Below are 24,359 nucleotides of genomic sequence, written 5' to 3' on the forward strand. Positions count from 1 at the left end.
GGATGAATTCCAAAACTGTCAAACTTCAAGAGTGTTGCTATTTTAACTAATTTTTCAGTTAGGAAAGAGAAAAAAAATTTTTAGTTTCTATGCTTATTAAAAGACAGCACAAAGATTACCTTCTGGCTGTGACATTTTAATGTTTTATTTTAAGTAAAGAAATAAATCATAGATGCATGTATTTCAAGTGTGTTTTCATGTGAAGACTGTATGTATTATATTAACAGATACTGGATTCCAAATTCTTCACTAAACAATTTTAACATGGTCCTTTTCAACACACATGGCCAGGAAAGCAGTTTATCAATTTACCAGCTGATTTCTACAATGCTATTGAATGAATACTGATTAAAGAATTTTAACTGGCCGGGTGTAGTGGCTCACACCTGTAATCCCAGCACTTTTGAGAGGCCAAGGTGGGCTGGTGGCTTGAGCCCAGGAGTTCAAGACCACTCAGGTGATATGGCTAAACCCTGTCTCTACAAACAATACAAAAAAATTAGCCAGGAAAGGTGGCATGTGCCTATAGTTCCAGCTACCTGGGAGACTGAGGTGAGAGGATCAACTGAGTCTGGGAGGTTGAGGCTGCAGTGAGCCGTGATTGTGCCACGGCGCTTCAGCCTGGGCGACAGAGCAAGACCCTGTCTCACAAAAAAAAAAAAAAAAAAAAAAAAAAAAAAAAAGGAAAGAAATTTTAATCAGGAAAACAATGAAGTGGTGACTTCTCTATAAACGAATACCATTACTGTGGTGACAACTGATTCTCTTCACATATTACTTGCAATTCTAATAAGGTCTCTGAGAGGATAATGAAGGTGAGATAGAGAAACCTGAAGAGAATCTCAGTGCGTATTCCAAAACACCAAATCTACTGCTTTCTTTGTTTTAGAAGCAAACTGCTATGCTCTGAATGTTTGTGTCCCCCTAAAATTCCTATGTTGAAACCTAACCCCCAAAGTAATGGTTTTAAGAGGTGGGACCTCTGGGAGGTGATTAGGTCATGAGGGCTCTGCCCCTCATAAGTGAATTAGTGCCCTTATACAACAGACTGGAGAAAGTTCGTTCTTTCCTTCTGCCATGTGAGGACACAGAGAAGGTGCTGTCCATGAGGAACAAGCCCTCGTCAGATGCTGAAACTGTCGGCACCTTGATCTTGGACTTCCCAGGCTCCAGAACTGTGATCAACAAATTCTGTTATTACCTTGCCCAGTCTAAAGTATTTTGTTATAGCAGCAGAAATGAACACTTTTATTTTTAGTTCATATCCCTGTTTCATCTACATGAATCTAAACAGACCTTAACCAGTTATGTGAGACTGTCAGTGTGTGTGTGTGCACTTGAGAAAAGGCAGAATAATCTACAAAACATACTGAGGTTTACACAGGAGCTCAGTTGGAGCCAGGCTACAAAGTTCCCAGTGCTACTGAAGGCTCACCAGGGTGTGGTGAGTTCCACTGTGGCTACCATAAGCTGAAAGTATCCATACTACCCACTATTTCAATTCTTATGCTTGTTCAAAGAAGAGCAAAGCCAACTGTACCACAACCCATGCTCCTTCCCTCTCTGACTTCATGTAGCATCTTGGTTCTTTTCTGCTGGATCCCTTCTGTCTAATCAAAGGACAGGTGAAGAGATGCATGCTGGCAGGCAGGGAACTTCAAGACATGCAGGTGGGAGTAGGGCACTGTGGACACACACAGATCCAAACTGCTGAAAGGCCAGGCCCCCTCTTCTTTACCTTCTGATGGTCTCCCTTATCTCCCCAAATTGAATGATTTCCTTATTCTACCAAAGTATAGACTTCCTCACCAGCTTTCAAAACTACACTGGCCCATATCCCACTTACCTTCCTGTCTGTGCAGCTGCACCGGGACCATCATCTTCAGGTTATGAAGAGTCATACAGACTAGGGATACAGGTGTTTGTTTTATGGAGCTAAACGGGACACCTCCCAGAAACTGAATCTGCTAGACTGAGCACTACTCCCAAATGAGCATTTGTTTCTGTCAAATTGCTTTTTGCACAAATATGAAATTTTAAAAACAAAAACAATCCCTTTTGTACATGATCTGTATTCTTCCAAAAACAAGCCATCTGCAATATAACTCGAGTCTCTTGCTGTCATTTGGAGTGATATCACAACCATCAGGGTGTATATTTCATTTCTACCAGTGGGATTACTACAGACTTAGAGATCAGTAGAGGCAAAACCAGTTTGTGGGAAAATACTACAGTTCAACAAAACTTCAATTAAGCCCAGTTTTCCAAAACAGGGCAGAAGATGGTTTGCTACCAGTAGGAGGAAGCATAGCTCAACCGACAGGGTTGGGAAAACCTAGAATTTCAATGCTGTCTGTGACTCTATCTCCAGAATGAAAAGCTTATATTCTGTAACTATTTTTCTCATTCATTAGATGAGAAAAACTATATACTTAGCTTTCCAACACAAATGCTGTAAACAGATCTATAAAGTGTATAAAGTATACAGTCTAGAGAAAAAAAAAATTATTTAAGGAAGGAAAATTTATCATTTAACTTGGAGGGAGAAAAGAAAAGGAAAGGAAACAAAACAGAAACAAGCTTTCATGGGAAGGAAGCCTCTCTTGTACCCCTGATGCAGAAAGTGAGATGAAATAGGCCAAAATGCTCCTTGGGGGCCCTACAAATCCTGCAGGAAGAATTCAGAGTCTGCAGGCAGAAGCTCTCAAGAGCTGTCCTGGGACATGACCCGTTATTACTTCAAGCAATCTTGCATCTCGTTCAGCATTCCAAATTGGGAGAGGAGGGACGGGACCACATGCACAAATCACACAGTTTCATGCAAGTAGTATCTCTCTACCTCCTGGGATCATGAGGGACAGAGCACTGGCAGAGAGGGACTTTGTGACTTTCCCAGAGATTTTCTTTTTTTCTGTGCTTTCTAATCGCTGCCGAGCCATGTGAGAAGCGGGTTCACTGGATGGCTTTGAGGAATTATCTGTACTGTCCACACACTCGCTTCGTCCATTTATCTGATCCAAGTGCTCTGAAAAACTGCCAACTGCACAAAGAAGAAGGGATAAACACGTTCAGGAAAATCTAGGATAGGAGAGGTGGGAAGAGGGGAAGAGAGAGACAGCAGGAAGAGTAAATGCTGGAGAACATAATCCTATGTGGCCGGTAAGTCCCGACAGTGTCAGGCGAACATTAACAACATGTGATTGGTTTGAGAAAGGTGACGTGGAGAAGGAAGAGATGGAAGAGGCGTCTATTCAGGCTTCATTCTACCTGTACACATGTCTGCTAATTCTCAATCCATGACTCCATTTAACCAAAGGAATTAGTTTCTTTCAACAATCTATATTTTTGAAACCTTGCAGAGACAATTCTGGTGCCCCTACCACCCATACCATGAAAGGCTGTGCTATGAATCAAAGATTACCTCCCAAACACCATGGCCACCCACTTCATACGGTGATTACCTTATGATACTGATTATCCTTATCAATGCTGTTAATCATAATTTTGACACGTGGACATTGTTTCATCACTCCCCGTAGGCTTATGCCTGTGCTCTTAGAACACACCTCATACTAGACTGAGGCAAGTAACTGATAGAAAAGTGCCTAACGTGTCTCTTCTCGCTTCTCAGGCTGTATGCCTCCATTCTAAGCTCCCTGTACATTTCAAACGACAAGCAAGACAAAGGGGATATTACTCTCTTCATTACTCAAGCTCACTTCATCCTCCTGGCTTTTAATCCAGCGTATCAAATGCTGATCCTCCCTCATGCTATTTCCTCTCCCCTCTAAACCACACCTTCTTTACTTTTAATTTTGTTAATCTTTAATATAAACTGGAGTTATTTTTAACTTAAAAAAATGAGGACTTCCCTCAACAATGGAGCATAAGAGAGGATAAATATGGAGGTGGGTGCAGAAATGGAACATCACTGATGCTGGTCCAGTGAATGCAGAGGCCGAGAGTAAAGAAAGCTCTGCAGCAGGGTGACATGTTGAGTCCCCCAGAAGGAAGCTGGACAGCTATTCCTTTTGATTTGTCTCACTCTTTCTTTCCCAGGTTATTGATCTTCTATCTTGCTTTTCTTTAAAAACATCATTGATAGCACATTTTCGTCCATCCAGGAGAGACAATGCTCATCTCATTTTTACTTCTAAATGCTATATTATAAGCCCCATGCTTAAAAATCTTCAACTGCCTCATCACCTTTAGAGATACAATCCATGCAGAGTATTTCACACCACTATAAACGATCTTTTGAAAGAGCAGCCAGCATATTTTGAAGTGCTGACCATATGACACTGTTTGCCTAGGAAAGAATTAGACTTAGACTTAACCAGCATTTCTCTTACATTGCCGTCTATACACCACTTAGTGGTACGGTTGTAGTTTGGCCCAAGCTCATGGACAAAGTTCAGACCTTACAGCTGTGGTCTAGCTAAGGGAAGCTGGGAATTTGGACGGCGGCTTTAGGCATGACACACTTTGTGGTCATCTACTGTGCGTATGTACAGGAAAATACTCATGGACTTACACATAACACCCATCTGACCAACAAAGGGAGATAACGTTAAGGCAAATATCAATCTTTTTACTCCTATAAGATAAGATCATTCTCATTTAACAGTATATTCCATTCTGTTACAGAAATCAACTACTGAAGGTCTTGATAAAAACTACTTCGCAAGTAATAAATCTCATCTCACAAAACTGAAGCTTCCCTTTGAGTAAGGTACACACTTGCTTCTTTGTAATTTGGTTTGGATGGGATCACTGACAAGTCTAAAATGAAAAGTTGAATCTCTTTACAATGAGTAATTGTTGGATACATTCGACCCCTACATCTAAGACTTCAAGACATTTATTTTGCATGGCTTCAAACACAATGTAGTCATGATAAAAGAGAAACAGGTATAAAGTTGTACTTCCCTAAATGCCAGAGTGTGGATATACAACCGTGTGTCACCTCTCCCCCTTGCCTCTGCCATCTCATTTTGCAGCACTGCATATAAGCGTGAGCTTCTTTTCTACCAATGGTAGATAATGTCACTTTAATGTTCTCTAAATGTCAAGGGTTCCTTCTTTTTGGTGGTGGAGCAATATAAAAATCAACAAATTTAATTTTACTACAGTCACGGTTTTCAGACTCCCTAATTACCCTTGGCTATAAGCAAATCAGCTCATCTCTCTATTCTGCACAGCCCCCAAGGCCTTTGATTATTTTTAGTGTGTGTATGGGGGAGAGAGAAAGAGAGAGAGAAAGATGGTGTGAATCTATTAATCAAAATGCATGGCAGGACCTAGGTGGATTTTTTTTTAATTATGAAAGTAATCAATCAAATGCTTAGACACGATTCCCCTCCCTTCCCCTCCTACTCTTCCAGTAGTGAGTAGGCTGAGGAGACTAAGAGATAGTAAACAGTTCACTATATTCAGCATAAATTTTAAATCGAGGTGAATATACACTATTCAGAGTAAGGTAACTAAGAACCAGATAAAGGCTTTTGTAACCAGGAACAGAAAGTACCAAGATATCTACATGTGATCTGAGCATCAACATGAGCTAGAGATGCTCAGGAATCTTAGTCTAACACGTTGCCTTTACACTACTTCCTCATTGCTGTTCTCTTGGCTTTATGGTTAGGATAAGTGGAATTATGCAAAATGAAAACAGAACTGAAGTGAAGAGAGAGAAGAAAATCTAACATTATTTTCCTCCACAATAAACTATAAGCACATGTGAAGCTTCACAGATCCAAACTTCTTAGTGAGGTTGAAATAAATCCAGTCCATAAAATTTGTTTTTCTTGAAATGATTAAAAAAAAAAAGCTTACACTATGAATATTCACTTAGTTTAAAAAACGTTGATGAAAAATCTTGGAATCATTCATGGTTATCAATACAGCATATTGAATGTAGCTTAATGAAAACATTCATTATAGCAATTCTAAGCCATATACATCTTTTACTTTTTGAAAAAGCATAAATGCACATACTCTATAGAAGAACATGCTGTGCATAAAATTTTCATAAACCAAATGATACTTTAAATGAACTTAAGAGGCTTGTTCTGGGGCAGTTAATTGCAAGTTTGATTATCTAGTGAGGATACCTCCATTATTAATGACCAGCAAGTATCCACGATATATTAAGCTCCTTAAAAAATCTGTGAAGACACTGTTCCTCTTGTCAGGAAGGTTACATCACACAAACGTAACATTAAAAAAGTGCTTTCAAAGGCCCAAGCCCACTTAACTGCCTCTCAAACATGCAAAGATGTCTCAGGAGTTTCTTACTCCAATTACCCAGAGATGGGGAAGGTAACTTTTGTCTTCAGTGGAGTTATTTCATATGCACGTAACATACCAATTTAAATCATGTTGGTATTTCTGACTCCCCTTTCCCCTCCTTAGTCCTAGATGGACCAGGACAGCATTAAGTGTTACGCTGCACTGAGCCTGAGTCTAGTGTGGAGAGAGAAATTATTTGGTACAACATAACCCTTTAACAAAAGCCAACTCCATCAAAGAAACAACCATCTATTTCAATGCTAGAGAGAAACCTGGGTTTATACTGTGCCTTACGGGTGATTCAAGACATCTTCAAGGGTAATTTTGACAAGCTGACTACTGGATACTGGCTCTCACACTGAACTTTGAGTTAGATGCAACTGCATAAGACATACCTGTGCATCAACAACTGAGAACACACTCCCTTAGCATATTCTGACTTATTTCCCTCAAAAGATTCCCTGCCACCTGGCTGAGAAGGTGAAATTTGGCCCCAAGGTCAAACCGAAGCAATAACAGTTTGCTGCATGGCTGAGCACTGAGGAGCAGTCTGAGATATCTCATCTTAGATCTCAGAAGATCGTGTCCCAAGCCTAAGGACTGAGGTCATGGAGAAAGTCTAGCAGCGTAAAACACCCATCTTTACTGCCTGGCAAGGCCATCCCTGGGACCGAGCGCTAGGAGTCACTTAGTGTGGTGAGGAGGACAGCAGGCACTATGGCCCGAGGCTTACCTGACAGGGTGGAGCTGCTGATGGTGCTGGCTGGAGTGGTGACCTCGGGCTCCTCCTGGGCACTCTCTTCAGGGGGAAGGGCTGGCTTTCCTGGCTCCTCATGGGGGTCTCCAGGGCGGGAGGCAGCTTCATCTTGTTCTCCCTCTGTTGAAATAGCCAGTTTGGGAAGTAGGCCAGAACTGAGTTTATGTCTGTTGCTTTCGGTATCTGAAGAGTTGGATGTTGATAGCTGTTGCCTTAATTAAAAGCAAAAACAAAGTCATATACACATACTAGAAAACTGTGTTAAAGGTGAATTTTGGAAGAAACCAGGTGAAAATCGGACTTAGATAAGCCTAACCAAGAGATGTCTAGCACAGTGGTTCTTAATGTGTGGTACCCAGAGCAGCAACATCTGCATAATCTGGGTACTTGTCAGAAATGCACATTTTCAGGCCCCACCCGAGATCTACTGGATCAGAAACTCTGGAGGTGGGAGATCTGTGTTTTAACAAGTCTCCCAGGTATTCTGGTGCTCACTGAAGTTTAAGAAACTCTGCTCTAGTAGCTACTGCTTATATTACTTAAGAGGCATTTCACATACATTTCAGAATATTCTGAACTCCAGCTCAGTGTTTCTGTGGATGGCAAGGTTGTGCTTTTGGTTTTGTCCCCAGAGTCTTCCTTCTCTTCTGCTGAATTCTGAGTGATTCGATCTATACTGCTGAAAACCTGGAAGGCAAATAATTGGTGCTATTAATATCTACTAAAAAGAGTTTGTCAGAAAAACACTCCAAGTCTTGGGAGGAAAACCTGAGAGGATAACTAAATTCTGAACTGAAATTGTGTATTCAGAAAGTACTTTCCAGTGTTGTTGACCAGAATCCTGAGAGGAAGGGTCAGAGTGAGTGAGTGTGAGTGTGAGTGTGTACATATATACAAATAGGGAGCTATGAATTCATCATCCTCTCATCATATCTTGTTGCGGACTTTGTATCTGCAAACAAAATCCACAGATGCAGTGGAGTTCTAGGCCTCGGGATCAATGCACATCTTGATTACTTTTTAACCATGAAGTCAACTGGAAAAAGAAAATAACAGAGAAAAAGATTTAATGGCCACCAGTCAGGGGTAGGAAGAAGAAAAATGAATTGGAATTGAGTGCCAACAGAAGAATAAACTATCTGTTTCAAGACTGGGTGGTGGTGTGGCAGGGATGCAGTACATATTTTGTTGTAAGAGCCAGAGGTATTTGTTTCGCTTACAAATCACATCTACAGACAGGCAGTTTCCTATGTTGGTGCCGGGGTTCCTGAAGGGGATCGGATCTCAGGTAAGCCCAAGGTCTCAGCTATCTCTGAACCTCTGTTGTCTCATAGGAAAGAGAGAAGGTAAAATGGGGGTCTAAGAGCCTAGGGTAGGAAGCACTCCCTACTGCCCTGCTCAGACACTTGCTGCTCTCATGGGAATGGTCCTGAGGCCTCCTGTAATCTACTAGGAATAGCAGGAAAGTGGCTAAAGAACAGGAGACAGTGGGAAAATGCAATACCCACCAAGGCAAAGAAGGAAGCAGTGTTTAGGGGTTGGCTTTGTTGTCTTTGATGACCCAGAGAACAGTCCTGGTCTGAGTCCACACTTAGCAAAGCTTCTGTCCTGGCTCTAGGACAGACTGGCTACCACCTTCTCCAGGGAAATCCTTACCTCAATGCCATTCCCATAAACAGGGAGGGTAGTGCTGGCCAATTTGCAGGTGCATCTAGGTAATCATTTAGAAAAAGCTACAGAGCACTTTAAAATCACTAAATGTTATAGAAAAGCTAAATGACAATCATGCAAAATGCCATGGCAACAGAAAATATGTAGCTACTGAAAATAGCAAAAGGGAGGTAGCGTACCCTCATGTTGATTTCCATTTTTCCTAGGGCCCTGTTCTGTCTCAGAACTATCAGTTTTGTTTTGATTAATTATTTTTTTAATCTTACCTCTTCTGGTAAAAAGGCATCTTTTCTCAATCATCAGCTTTATTATCTTCTACCATTTTCATGATTCTAGCTTGGCTTCCTACTGCCTTTTCAATATGGCTTATAATTTCTGTTTACTGGTTACGAGTCTTTTTTTTTTTTTTCCTTTTTGTGGAGAACAGGAACTCGCTATATTGCCCAGGCCGGTCTCGAACTCCTGGGTTCAAGCTATCTTCCTGCCTCTGCCTCTCTAAGTGCTGGAATTATAGGTGTGAGCCACCATGCCCAGCAGTTACGAGACTTTACAATCTTACAGTCAACTGTCCCCAGGTATCTTTGCTTATGTCAAGGACTGAGCCTTCTCCTTTTGTTGTACTCTGTGTAATCCCTAGGAGATGACTCTGCACACAGTGAAGCTGGCGCTCGTCATCCTAAGTTAAAAGCAACGAGTGGTGCCTCTACAGCCTGGCATTGAGCCAGGTGAGACATTCAAGGCAAAGTCATCATATAAGTAGCAGTTACACACTTCAAAAACAAGACTTTGGGTGCAAGGCTATGCCCCTAAGAAAACAAGATCTTAATTCATGGAGAGAGAAATACATTTTCACAGTAGCATACGGACAGACTATAAGTTGAGGGGATCACTTTTCTTCAACAAAAAAGGAAGTTTGGGCATAGGAGACCTCAAACCCTGGAAAAGAGTAAGTGTCCAGCTGTTCGGGGATACTATCTGGCCAGCGGGAGATCCTCCCAGAGAGACTCTGTATGTTTATGCCACATTTCACTTACTTTTGAAAACCTATGTGAACATGAAGAAAACTGCCTTATTTCCACATTAAAATCTTCATCATTTGTGTCGTCTTCTTCCTCCGTTTCCATATGATGATACTTCTCAGACCGAGCTGCAGTGAAATGTTTGGGAACAGGTCCAATTACTCAGATTTTCAGTGTTTAGATATTTTAATTATGAGTTTCTGTATCGAATCAGCATTATGTTTAAGAACTCAGAGATATGAAGAGTTTCAAAAGCAAAGGTAATTATTTATCGAGTAAAGGCCAAACAATATTTTATGTCAGATAAAGCACATACTATCAAAATAACTTGTGTCATCCTCAGATTCCAGTTGGGGAATAAATTCTGCCTTCTGTCTCAGTAAACTGTTCCAGTCTAAAGAACGGAAGAATCGATGCTGTTTGACTTCATATGCACCACCTGGAAGTGGGCAGGTAGAGACAGAGAGGAAAGTGTTAAACTATCCCCACTAAGCAAAGGCAAACATCAGTTTTTAACAATTTTGAAAACATATCAGCAAAGAAATACAGACATGAAAATCATACTTTTTCATTCTACAACCAAAGCCCCAAAAATTTTTCTGATAATTTGTCAGTAGGAGATGTGATGTTGCTAACAGCAGTTGCTATGGCACTGTTTTTCTTTGTTAGTTTTTTCCATGACTTCCTCCATTTTTCAAAGGTTAATGTTGTGGACACTTAAAATCACATTATGCTGAACCTGGAGATGTGGATAAATATTGGCCCACAGCAGACTCACTCAATAAAAACCCAGAGAAATTCTAACAAGGTGCAAAATGTGTTCACAGCAACATTTCCTCTGGAGGAGAAGTGAATATTGATAAATTTTTCCTAAATATTATTTATAGGGGTTACCATTCAATTTTATTGGATTGCTCATTAACATAGATAAGAATTAGATTCTGTGAACTACAGATTCGTAGGTAGGAAACTGACAAATCTGTTTTAAAGACTTTTAATGCCTCTAAAATATCAATCACCATTTCCAAGTTTTAGGCTTCTTTTTGCCAAGTCAGCATGATAGCATAATTCAGTGAAATGTTTTCAATTCAGTTCATAATTTTAAAGAGTGATTTTAAAGGACAGGCCATCAAAAATATGAATACTGTATCCCATATAAAGAGAAAAAGGTACACGATATAATATCATAGCATAAGAATCAGACCCCCGCCCTGCCACCAGCACACATATTGTTGGAGAGATAACAAAGAATCAACCCTGAAAAAACTCTGAGAGATATCTGAGACGTTAATAAAGGGTCTAATCAGCCTCCCTGCCAAAAGATCTCTGCTAGGTGCAAGTAAATGCCTCGTTCTTGTAATTGTCACCCAGGCCTCTCATCCTGTCCTCTGTGGGGTACAAAAAGAATAGGATGAGAAATGCCAAGTTGAATACAAAATGGGCTGTGAATCTTGGTTGGGGGTTGCTGTCTGTGGATCAAAGATTGGACTCTGTCCTCACTGGACCCCTCTAGCATAAGGCATAGTGTCAGCCCTAGCTCTGAATCCAGCCAGGGCAAATTGGTGTTCTGAAAATGATGGAATGGAGTGAAAACATCAAAGTGAGGAAATTACCCAAAAAAGGGGGAAATGGATTCTTCTTTATAAAACATTTAATTAGAATCTTTACCTTATTCTATCCAGGTGGTTTCCACATTTCTAGCAAAATACTGAAATCTGACAATAAGCATGAGCAGCTACGACTGAGAGTCAACTTGTGACAAGTATTGCACTAGATGCTATGGGACAGGTATCTTGTTTCCTTTAATTAAATCATCAAATATAACCACACGAAGTGGGCATTACAACACCTTTTGTGGATGTGGAAATGAAGCATAAGCAATAAAACACCATGGACCATGATCCCCCAGAGGGTAAAGATTCAAGGCTGAACCTAGGCCTGCCTAAAAACACCCAGGCCCAACCTCAGTGCCACATATAAGGCGGAGGCATGCTTTAATTTGTTCCTACTCCACCATCTCTCTTGCATCGCTTTGCAAACAGATTCAGAACTGCCAATACTGGGGACCTGAGCCTAACAGCCAACTCATGTGTCTGTTCTACAGCACCTCTGCAGAGTCTCATTCCAGCCAACCATGCATCCTTGCTCTCACCTATCCCTAATCAATGCCCGTATACACAAGTGCCCATCTCATTTTCTTCTAGCGCTCTTTTACTTGGAGAAACAGAATACGAAAGCTAAGAGGGCTTAACTGTTTCCCTACCCAACATGGAGGTCGTCAGCACGGTGAGGATGTCGGATAGGGGAAGCCCTAGTTAGTGGTCCACAACACACATCTCTGAACTCCTAGTGCAGTGATGGTTCCACTAGACCACAATGACTATCACTTCAGCTGCTGCTCATGGGGCCATATCAACGGTCCAGCCCTCACATTTTGGGTTGCTCAACTTTATCAGAAAAGCAGTTTCTCTAGGGCCAAGAGCTCAACCAGACTGCAGCCAGTGTCGGGGGTTTTACCCCACCACCTGCTATCCTCTGGGACCCAAGCTGGTGAGAGCCTTCATTTCATCCCTGTAGACAATGACAAATGGGTCCTCCTCAAGGACTCACAGCCCATGGTTGATTTAGCTCACATTTCTCACCCTTTGGCCTTTGTGCCTCACTTATGAGAAGCTGGTATTAGTTGGTCCAGTTTCTCATGCACTTATGGAGAGATAAGGAAGAAAAGAAAGCGGGGTGGGGGGGAATTGGGGGAAAATGACTCCGGGCTAAATTTTTGGTAAAATATGGGTGATAGCATCGTGAGCTAAAAACAAATCACTCATGCAAATGATAGTTCTCATTGTAAGAATTCATCATGAAGGGAAAGGAAACATTATTCCTTGAGCTCTTGCTAGGTACTTAGTAAATGAACTAGATACCTTCATGAACATTTTTGCATTTACTCCTCACAATAATCCTGTGAAGTATATACAACGCCCATTTCCATAGACTAGGAAACTGAGACTCAGGGCAATGAAGAAACTATTCAAGACATGGGTAGCAGTGACATCTGAGCAGCTCTGAAGTCCAATGAGTCAGGCTGCCACTCAATATTCTACAAGTTCAAAAGTATAGTTCCAGTAGGACAAGCTCCCAAATTGCAAGTTATGCTTTGACACTAACACTTTCCCTTTTCTCTCCTTTCATGGAAGTTTCTTAAACATCCATTATGTTCTTCACACCCTTTTTCTCAGCCTCTCTAATCTCTTGGGCAAATGTGCATTCGCACATTTTCACGGTGCATTATTTTGCCCACTAAATATGCATTAAATACAAAATGCTGTCATTGGGAGCAGCATGGCAGGCCTGCGGGATTCTCAGCCTCAGGCTCTGGGCCCTACTGGGACCTGTCATGTTGGACTGGCCTGTTTGGCAAGCACTTGACAATTCTAAGAGCTTGGGTAGGGTCTTTTAAATGTCTCTTCTGGGTTTCTGTTAGGAGATTCGTTCTTCAAACTGTCAAACCCTAAAAAGACTGAAAGTAGCAGTCAACGAGAAAATGTGCAGAGAAGTAACTTGCAGCCTATGATTTATAAACACAGAGATGCTGATCATTATCACATCCTTGTCTAGTTAAATGAAGCCCAAACAAGAATCCAAGTTTTCCTGGAGGGTAAATACGGGGCAGAATACAGGCTGAACATCCTTGGTCTGAAAATTTTAAATCTGAAATGCTCCAAAATCTGAAACTTTTTGAGCACCAATATGACACCACAAGTGGAAAATTCTACACCTGACCTCAGGTAACAGGGATTAAAACATATATGATGGAGCCAGGCACGTTGGCTCATAAGGCTGTAATCTCAGCACTTTGGGAGGCCAAGGTGGGTGGATCAGTTGAGGCCAGGAGTTCAAGACCAGCCTGGCCAACATGGCAAAACCCCATCTCTACTAAAAATACAAAAAGTAGCTGGGCATGGTGGCATGCACCTGTGGTCCCAGCTACTCGGGAGGCTTAGGCATGAGAATCGCTTGAACCTGGGAGGTGGAGGTTGCAGTGGGCCAAGATCACACCACTGCACTCCAGCCGGGGTGACAGAGTGAGATGCCATCTCTAAATAAATGAACAAACAAACCACCCCACCCACCCACCAACCAAAAACCAAACAAAAAACACATATTATGGGCTGATTGAAGGACTAGGGCAGTATGCATTCATAACAGAATAAGAAATCATGTCAGTTTATGAACTTAGAAAATAATTTTAAGATAAAACTGTTGTTAATGAGGCAGATGACTCTGGAGGAAATGTTTTAAAAAGCCATCCAGCAGAATGCCTCCTCTTCCCTAGAATGATCTGTTTTTATCTTTATAATAATCCTATGAGGTAGCACTTCAAACATTTCCTTTTCACAAATGAGGAGATGAGCACTAGAAAAAGAAGTAACCTGTGCAGGGTCATACAGCTGAGATTTAAACTCAGGTTAGCTGACTGTGGAGTTTATGCCCTCAACCTCAATTTATATTGGGTTTTCAGGTTAAAAGTCCACTCACCCACTGAAAAAAGTAAAAAAAGGCACAAGGTGCTCTAGTGAGAGGCTCAACTAAAAGAAGTTTTCTAGTGAAGCCCTAATTTTAAGCCTTTTTGGATTCTCTAATGCAGGGTCTGCGAAGCTTTTGTGTAAAAGGCAAAACAGTACACATTTTAGTCTTTGCATGGCATACGGTCTGTCATGACTACCTAACTCCGTCCTTATAGCATGAAAGCAGCCATACAATACCTAAATGAGTGGGACGTGGAGGTGTTTCAGTAAAGCTTTATTTACAATACCAGGCTGTGGGACAAATCTGGCTGTAGCTTGCTGACCCTTGCTATAACGCATTATCATAAACTCTAGTAGCACTGCATTCGTCTACACTTAGGTAAGAACAGAGACCTCCAATAGGAGAATCGGTAGGTGAATGTGGAGAATACAATAAATATTTGTAGCTGTTTCAAATTTTTGTCTTGGAAAAAAATGGGGGAGAAAATGATTTCTTCAGTATTTTCTGTTATTTCTATTAAAATGGGGGTAGAATGAAACAGCTCAGAGTAAATAATCCATCAAGCCAACACTTTTCACTGATGAAAATTATGGAGGCTGGCTAGACTATGTGCATTTATATTTAATATTTAGTCTCATCTACATAAATTCACATACTTGGGCAGACTGGGACTCTATACTGGGATCGCTACGTCTGTCTATTCAGAATACAGAGAAGAAAAGGGAATAAAATGCTGGCAGAACAGTCAGAAAAAATTATCAGCAAAAAGCAAATCTACTATCTTGTTAATCCTGAAAGGCAGTGGTTTTTAATTCGCTTTCTTGGGTCATGGTGCTCATCACTGTGCTGATCACTGTGACAGGACAGCATGGTTCAACCCCAGGCACTCATTTCTAGTAATTAGTCCAAGTACTGATAACCCATTTCAAAGCCTGTGGATAGTAACATGCTGGGTCAAATCCGTATGGGGATGTATATTTAAAGACAAAAACAAAAAGAGTTCCAAATAGCGAATCCTCTGTTTCAAGTTATTTAAGATGCATGCTTTTCAGGACAGAAGAGTTACATGTGCCTTTGAGGTTTTCTTCCAGAGAAGCTTTATTTATTGAAACAAATTAAGCATAATTTCTGCTTTGCCAAACACAAAAACAACAAAAAACAAAGACAACCAACCAACCCTCTTAGTGTACACACTGCTTTGAATCAGGAAACAAAATCCAAAATATTATTGCTATAAAGTGTTGCAGTCATGTTCTACATCAACTAACAGATGTTGCCTATGCAAAAGCAAAACAACAAAAGCTTCAGAGCGCTCCGTGTAGACATTTATTAGCAAAATTAAAACACATGGGCTCTAACCTGTTCCCAGCCTCTCCAGGGGATTCTGCCTGAGGAGTAAGGTAATCAGATCCTGGGCATCAGGTGGGGGTGCCTCATCCTTCTCAGGCCAGTTGATCTCATCTAGAAGGAAGAAAAGTTGTTTATAACCGTATTGTTCACAAGAGGGTCCAGGTCCCAGCAACATGGTCATCACCTGGGAATTTGTCAGAAAGGCAGAATGTCAGGCCCACTCCAGACCTACTAAATCAGAGTCTGCATTTCAACAAGATCTTCAGTCGATTCCTAAACACAGTCATGTTTGAGAAGCATTATTTTATAAGACATAAGTAGCACAGATTTTTTACAAGGTAGGAAGAGAATATTTCAATAAGCAGATCTTTCATTTGCTTTTTAAATTCATTTTTCTTTCAAAGAATTGGCTTCCAAAAAGTTGCCTCTCTAGTTATTAAAAGACTTAAAATAATAGAAACTCTAAACACTTCCATTTCAGGTGGGTAATATATCCATCCAGGGATTATCTCAGGGTAAGATTTTTCTCTCTTAATTTCCTCAACTGACAATTTGGCCACAGCCATAGAGTTCTTCAGCTCTAAGAAACAAGAAGTAATTTTGCAAAAATAACTATTTCCGGAAACAAATAAACAAAAAAGGTCAAAGTGCTAAGACTGAAGAAGAAGAAGAAAAAAAAAAAACAACACAAAGTAATCATAGTAATGGAAGTATTTAAAATCTGTCATAAATATTAAGAATACATTCTCATTCTGAAGGAGTTTGCCTGAAGATAGGTGTGCGTGCTTGTGTGTACGGAAATGCAATAAAAACATGAGTTATTTCTGTGTGTGCCTGCCTCTAGCTTCCTCTGCTGCAGTTTAAATCTGATTTGGAAAATACAACATGAATATGCATCTGAGCCGTAAGGCATCAAGAACAAAGCCAGCATTTGCTGTTTGTGTTAATTAAACAGTTGATTCCCTTTGCCATTCAGGCCTTAGTATATCAGAAAACAGCCTAGTTATAAATCCATAAACAGCTCAGATATTGTATAAAGGGGTCATACACTGCAGGCAACTCACAAATCTGCTTTGTTAAAGTTTACAAATATGCCTGGCTTGCAAAGTCAATGACAGAAAAGATTGCTGTGATAAAGCGGCCTCACATGCAAAATGATTTTTTCCCCCACTTCCATGCTGGACCTTGTAAACACAGTCCAAATAGACCGAAGGTGGCTGATAAAGATGTCAGTGACACCTGACAAACTTTCAAGAAGAGAGACCTTTCTGATCTGTTCCAGGGAAATTTATAAAATCGGCAGGTAGGGTAGTGATACACCCTATTTAATTATCATTTAGTTTTGCCACAGGCCACATACAACAGTTAGGGTCAGCTTGCAGGTTAAGATCTGAAAGTTATTGAATTTTAAATGAAAGATGAACAGCTGTTACAGAAATAACATTACACCATAACAACTACCAATGAAATCATTAACAATCTGTGGATTCAATTTGCTGCTTTCCCATTCTCATCATTTATTATTTGGTAGACATTTGTTTTAGGGTTTATTACATTTTTGTTAATTTCTTCATTATGCCATTAGCCATTTTCCCCATTTATGTAAATGTTCCCCACATTAACCTTTTCTTCCATGGTGCAACTTTCCTATCATGGAAAGGAAGACTGGACGGCAATTAAATTGCCTGTAAATCCCACACCAATTTCCTTTGCAGAAAAAGCACACGATAAAAAATGGTTTTGTTGCTAGTACATTTCCAAATTCTATGTTAACATAATTTCTTCAGATCAATTTTCAACAAAAACTGCTCTCTTGAGATTAAGAATGTCAGTTATATGCTTTGATGAGTCAGTTCTTTTAATTGGTTGGTTCAACTGTTTGATAAAGGTTAACATTTTAGTAGTAAAAACTGTGACACTCAACAGATTTACATTAAATAGCTGCTTCCCAATAGTGACTTAAAGATAACTCCTGATGATATTTACCACTGATGACTTGTCCAAATAGCTCTTCTGGAGTATCCCCAAAGAAGGGCACGCATCCAACCAGAAATTCATAGAGGATAATCCCCATGGCCCACCAATCCACCGGCTTTCCATAACCCTGCCTCAGAATCACTTCTGGTGCAATGTATTCAGGTGTGCCGCAGACCTAAAAGATAATTGCAATATTTGAATAATTGGAATATTAGACATGAATTAAAATGAGCAAGATGGCTAGTCACCAATTATTTTGCCCAGAATGCACCTGCTCAACCACATGGAATCACATGGACAAAGAACTTAAGAGCAACAAGTATAATAAAGTATTTAAAATACCAAGGCAAAGAATTATTACCAAAGATGGGAAGTTTACAGTTCTGCTCTAATGTTAAATTATATGTAATGTTTACTTTCAAATTGAGAATCTGACCCTGTTTGGTAGTTTTACCTATTATACAATATTAAAACCACTTACAATCCTTAAATTTAAAATAATAATGCATTTTTAACTTTGTCATTGTCAGAGAGAGTTTTAGTATCTATATGACCAAAATACATTCACACACAGGTTATTTCATAAAAGCAATGACAGTTGAGCTGTGTTTACCTTAAGTAACTTTACAATGAACAGATTGTGGGCACATGGTAATGAGGCATGCTTAAAGGGAAATGGGCCGTGGCTTGGATTTAGCACCCGTGATGGTACAATGCATCATGAGTTTCACAAGTACTCTACTGAGACTCCTGAATTCCTTATAAAAACAGTTTTCCATTTGTCTCTCTCACGCTCTCACTTGTGTGCAATTAGATCCTTCGTCTTGCTAATAGACCATAATGTTGGGAGAGGAATGTAGAGGGAGCAGACAGTTCAAAGAGGCCCAGGGAGAAAAATGGAAGCAATTTGCACTTTATTAAATGTAAGGTTTATACAGACATCTAAACCACCAGCACTAATGTGAAGATGGCCCACACAAGTTGATTCTGAACTTCACTGGCAATACCATACTTTGTATTTCTCAATAAACTAAATGGCACCCAAGCTTACCTGTTTATCCAGGAACTCTCGAGCATCCTTCTCAATATGACCCTCATAAAGGTTGGTAGTCATGCTCATTAGTCCCACCTTAGATAATCCAAAATCTGTCAGCTTTATGTGCCCCATGGAGGTAACCAACAAGCTATGAGGCAGAAGGACATATAACACAATAATCACTTTATAAGCTGGTTATCTATTTTCATTTGCCCCCTACCCCCATCAATTTCTAAGACTATTTAATATATGGGCATCAAGCTTATTACAAAACCCAGCCTGGAAAGAGATGAAGTCACACAAAGATGTCAAATACTTCCATCTAGCAGCTGAGTGTAATTCATAAGGGAGGGCTAGAGACAAGGCGTAGCTAATCTTTGTTGGAGCAGCCACATACAGCATCATTTATAACACTTTGAAACTTCTGGAAAAATTTGAGTATGAAACTCTGATCCCTTTCCATTTTCACATTAAGAAACTGAAAAAGAAAGGGCATATACCAGGAACTAAGCAACCCATTTGTGATACAAATGAGACACAAGATAAAACAAAACAAAACAAAACAAAAAAACCAGAAAAACATTGTTTCAGATTTCAACTTCCATCTCTAATTTAAATTTCTACTCATTAAGCACAAAACCTGTATTTCCTACACATGCAAAGAATCTGCAATTAAATATATTTAAAACTTTTCATTTTAAGTGGGAAAATAAAAAGTTTAAATAGTATATACAGTATTATAGTAATTTAAAAATTAAAAGAATAGAGGGATTTTTTTTAAAAAGCTACTGGATGGAAATATCCCAAAATGTTATAGTTGTCTTTGGTAATATTGTGGATGAATTTTTTTCTCTTTTTTTTCCCTGAATTTTTCAAATTTTGTAGAATAAGCATGAGTCAACTTTACCATAAACTTTTCAGCACACTTAAAGTCTTTACATATTAATATGTAATGTTTTTAGAGGCATCTCAAATTAGTGGATAAAGCATGAAATATTTAATAAATGGTGTCAAGATGAATAGCTAGTCATCTGGGAAAAAAAGTCTATCTGTATCTCAGATCAGACACCAAAATCAATTCCACGTAAATTAAAAATTACTAAAAAATTAAATTGTGAGTAAAACAGAATGTAATATCAAGCACTTCATCTTGGAGTAGGAAAAGGTAATCTAAGTATGGCACCAAATAAAGAAACTATCCAGAAAACAACTAGTAGCATTCTATGAAGCCATTATCACATTTACATCATTAAAAAAAAAAAAACTTAAAAAAATTAACTCTGGCTTTATGATTATCTTTTTCTCTTGTTGCTGGTAAGTTTGTTTGTTTGTTTTTTTTTTTTGAGACGGGGTCTCATTCTGTCGCCCAGGCTGGAGTGCAGTGGCATGATCTTGGCTCACTGTAACCTCTGCCTCCTGGGTTCACGCCATTCTCCTGCCTCAGCCTCCCGAGTAGCTGGGACTACAGGCCCACCATCACGTCCGGCTAATTATTTTATATTTTTAGTAGAGATGGGGTTTCACCACGTTAGCCAGGATGATCTCGATCTCCTAACCTCGTGATCTGCCCGCTTCAGCCTTCCACAGTGCTAGGATTACAGACGTGAGCCACTGCGCCCGACTGATAAATTATTAATATAAGCATTGTGGGAGGTGGGGAACTAGGGGAGGGATAACATTACGAGAAATACCTAATGTAGATGATGGGTTGATGGGTGCAGCAAACCACCATGGCATGTGTATACCTATGTAACAAACCTGCACATTCTGCATATGTATCCCAGAACTTAAAGTATTTATATATATATATTTATATACATACACACACACACACACACGCATTGTATCCTCTTTTCTATGAGTTTCCTGAACTTCACATAAGCATATCCTTTAAAGATTTACATACAAATTACCATATATACTGTTAAAACAACTTATTTTGGACATTATGGAAGAATTTAAAAATGAACATTGCATTAAAAGTAAACATCTTTATAAACATACAAGAACTTTGTATTGGGCAAAAGAAGATATATATTTCATTTGTGTACATACTTGTCTGGTTTCAAATCCCTGTGTACAATTCCATAATTATGTAAATATTCCAAGGCCAAGACCGTCTCGGCAAAGTACATTCTGGCCATATCAACAGGGAGAGGACCCATGTTTTTCATTAAAGTAGCACAGTCTCCCCCTATAACACAGGAAAAAGAGTTAGTAGCTATAGGATCAAGGCTTAATGGAGAAAATCAGTTTAGACTGCAGAATTTCAAGGTGAAATCATTTCTACCCATAGACACAGCATATCATAGTCACAACTGGAGTCTGTGTGTGAACCTGTCATGTTTCTAACTAAGACATGGTATGCAGAAAATACAGATTTTTATTTAAGAAGTAGTATTCATAAGAGAGAAGGTTTGGCTCTGAAGTGAAACTGTACTTTAAAGAACTGCTAGCACAATTTTAGGATCATGTTAACATTTTAAAATATCATAAAACATGGATTCTAGAATCAGGCTACCTGAGTCCAAATTCTATCTCTGCCTCTTATAAGCTGAGACATCCTAGGCAAACTACTCTTGGTTCCTTCATCCGTAATACGAGGATGGTAACAATGTCATCTTTGTTAGAATTCTTATGAGAGTTAAATGAGATAATCTATATAAAGAACTTAGGATATTGCCCAACACATATCACATACTAAATGTGTGATACATGTTAGTTATTGTTTTTGTTAAGATAACCACAACAGAGGTTAAAAAAGCAAAATATTGGTGTGGTAGAAAGAACATTAGATGAAAATAAGGCAAGCTACGTTTTTGTCTTTTATCTACCACTCTATCTAGTAAGTCTTCCTTTCTTGGACTTTATTTCGCTCATCTATGAAATGGAAAGGTTAAACTAAAAGGATATCTAATGTTTGAGTTTTATAGTTTTGGGATTCTGTTCAATGACAACAGCTTAAATTAGATGCCTTGAAATTGCTACTGATCTATTCATCTTATTAACTTTATGTCAACAAGTCATGGTCACTTGAACTCAGAAAGTTAATGTAAAATTGATGGAAATAAGATTACTTGGAGCACTGAAAAGGTAGTCCACAAACCTCTTAAAGAAAGAAAGAAAAAAAGCTAAAAATCAGGAAGACTGGCTTCATTTTCTTGAATGTACCTCCTTTTCCATTTTATTTCATACCATAGACTGAAAAGAATATATATTTCTTTCTGTAAGACTAATTGTGATGAGTACTTTTATGATACGTAATAAAAATAAGTAGAAAAAAATCCCATCACCTATATTCCAACTTTAATGACCAACTGAGAGGAGGTAGTTAGGATTAAAAACTATTAAAAAAGATAAACAACCTTTTTCCAGATAGCACTAATTTTCCCTTTGTTATAGTAGAGCAGGCACTTTACAAGCAATTATCAGAAGATAATGACTGGGAATACAGCCATCTCATTTGCCTGGGCTTTAGTTCCTAGGTGGATACAGCCATTATGTGGCACAAATACAGAAAGCTTCAACAACACAAATGAGCAAGGAATTTCTGGGTACAGGTGTCATGTTCTCCATGTCAGATACTGATATACCTTCCACATATTCCATGACCATGCACAAGTGGCGCCTTGTTTCAAAGGAGCAATACATGCTGACAACAAAGGGGTTTTCTGCAAAAGTCAGGATATCCCGCTCCACAAAGGCCTGCTGGATCTGGTTTCGAAGGATGAGGTTCTGTTTATTAATCTTCTTCATGGCAAACCTCTGCCGGGATTCTTTATGCCGAACAAAGTAGACTGCCCTGAAAGGGAGCAGAAGTATTGGGGTTGACAGGAAGAGAGAAAGTAAGGATGTTCTGGGGATACAGTAAACCATATAAATCATCAACTTTTTAAAAGTTCACACGGCAGGTGGAATGTAGCTCCCACAAGGTGGCAGCTACAAACATCCCATCCCAGGCTAAACGCCTTTGGCTAGATTGATTTTTTTTTAATTCTTTCAGTTAAAGGCCAAGGGTCATATTCAGGCATCAGATTCATCTTCACTGCTGAAGGAAGGAAATGAGCAGTTCCCAAAGTGAGCTATTTCCTAATAGCTAGCTGACATTTTCAGTTTTTCCACAAACACATCAAAATCTGATATATGTCAGAACAGGAAAGAATTAACAAAATTACACACATATAACAAACTAGATCCTTTCTAGCATTATATATATATTACACACTTTTTCTCAACCAACTAAAGCAATGATTTTCTTTTTTTTCCTTTTTTTTTTTTTTTTTTTTTTTTTTTTTTTTTTTTTTTTTTTTTTTTTTTTTTGCGACAGAGTCTTGCTCTGTCTCCCAGGCCAGAGTGCAGTGGTACGCTCTTGGCTCACTGCAACCTCTGACTCCTGGGTTCATACGATTCTTGTGCCTCAGCCTCCTGAGTAGATGGGATTACAGTTGCATGCCACCATGCCCAGTTAATTTAGTGTGTGTTTTTTGGTAGAGACAGAGTTTCACCATGTTGGCCAGGCTGGTCTCAAACTCCTGACCTCCTTGGCCTCCCAAAGTACTAGGACTACAGGCATGTACCGCTGTGCCCAGACCCTAAAGCAATAATTTTCTAAATTATACCCTTGGGATCTGCAAAAAACTCCACAGCTTCTTAGAGTATCTGGCTTCCAATTCAGAGACATTTACTTCCGAAGAAATTTCCAGATAAATGAGAAGTACGTGTTTAACACATTATATGGGGGTGTCTTGCAACAAAGGGTAGCATATTTCCTCACTGCAATCCTCAGCATGTGCTACCCCATGGCCGTTTCAACAGGAAATGCATTTCTCAGCATAAGAGCGGGCCAACGATGGAGCTATATTTCTGTTCTCTCAAATTCATGGTCAAGGTGTCAGAGAACTTTACAACCAGACCAGGCTGCACTCAATTTCTGCCTAAAGCCTCCCCCAAATACTTCATAGAGCCAATTATGTCTAGGTAAAGACAAGAGACCCACTGAGGCTTGGGATAAAGGAAATAAGAGAATTAGAAGGAGGAGTCTTAACAGTTCATCTGGAAATGATGAGCAACAAGGAACATGTCTTGGATGGGCTCCTTTGTCACAAGTCCTCCTCACTTGTCAATATCATGGGAGAACAAGTTTGAAATCTCCAATAATCAAACAAGAAATCATTTACCTGAAGAGCCATCAATCACAGTAAAGCATGTCCAGTGCCCACCTTATAAAACAGGTGGTATGTGATCTGAAATGGATTTTCCACTAGTTACTTAACTGTCCCTGAACAATGACTGCAAGGGGGCCTAGGACACCCTATGCTCCCGCTCAATCAATATATCAGGGTGATTTACTGACATAAATTTCCACTATATTCAATCCCAGTTTAATCAACGTTAACATTTTTCCCTTAAATGTTCAGCTAGGAATTACTTTTTCTTTCATGTATGTGTATCTTTATCTCTGTCTTCTCATCCTGCTCATCTTTTTCCTTTATTCAGCAAATCACACATCTATATTTTTAAACATTATTATTATTATTTTTGCTTTGCTCATATTTTTCTTCTCTTCTCATTTCTGTTTTTCTAGTTCTTCCTTCACTGAATAGTAAAAAGCTTCTTCACCATACCTCCCATAATCAATGCACCAAATGATCTAGTGCTGTCACTCTCACTGTAAACCAGCCAGCTGGGTGCCCAGCGCTTTCCACACCAACTGGTGGTACTCTTCAGTATG

General features: G+C 39.4%; 1 protein-coding gene across 24 annotated transcripts in view; it reads right to left on the reverse strand.

Moving 5' to 3' along the window:
* Positions 1–24,359, reverse strand: part of LOC105475214 (microtubule associated serine/threonine kinase family member 4) — a 577,292-nt gene that overhangs the window by 19,098 nt on the left and 533,835 nt on the right. For 19 of the 24 annotated variants that reach the window (XM_011730296.3, XM_011730295.2, XM_011730298.3 and 16 more), the window contains 10 exons: positions 22,222–22,430; positions 20,684–20,822; positions 18,644–18,776; positions 17,602–17,767; positions 15,625–15,726; positions 10,055–10,177; positions 9,754–9,866; positions 7,608–7,735; positions 7,025–7,260; positions 2,840–3,040 (listed from right to left, as the gene is read on the reverse strand). In XM_011730296.3, the coding sequence (XP_011728598.2) occupies positions 2,840–3,040; positions 7,025–7,260; positions 7,608–7,735; positions 9,754–9,866; positions 10,055–10,177; positions 15,625–15,726; positions 17,602–17,767; positions 18,644–18,776; positions 20,684–20,822; positions 22,222–22,430 (1,550 nt within the window). The remainder of the gene's footprint in view (positions 1–2,839; positions 3,041–7,024; positions 7,261–7,607; positions 7,736–9,753; positions 9,867–10,054; positions 10,178–15,624; positions 15,727–17,601; positions 17,768–18,643; positions 18,777–20,683; positions 20,823–22,221; positions 22,431–24,359) is intronic. The other 5 variants (XM_071098847.1, XM_011730299.2, XM_071098853.1 and 2 more) reach the window with 1 other exon arrangement.

Source organism: Macaca nemestrina, chromosome 6 (genome assembly GCF_043159975.1).
Source record: "Macaca nemestrina isolate mMacNem1 chromosome 6, mMacNem.hap1, whole genome shotgun sequence".
Classification (NCBI taxonomy): Eukaryota; Metazoa; Chordata; class Mammalia; order Primates; family Cercopithecidae; genus Macaca; species Macaca nemestrina.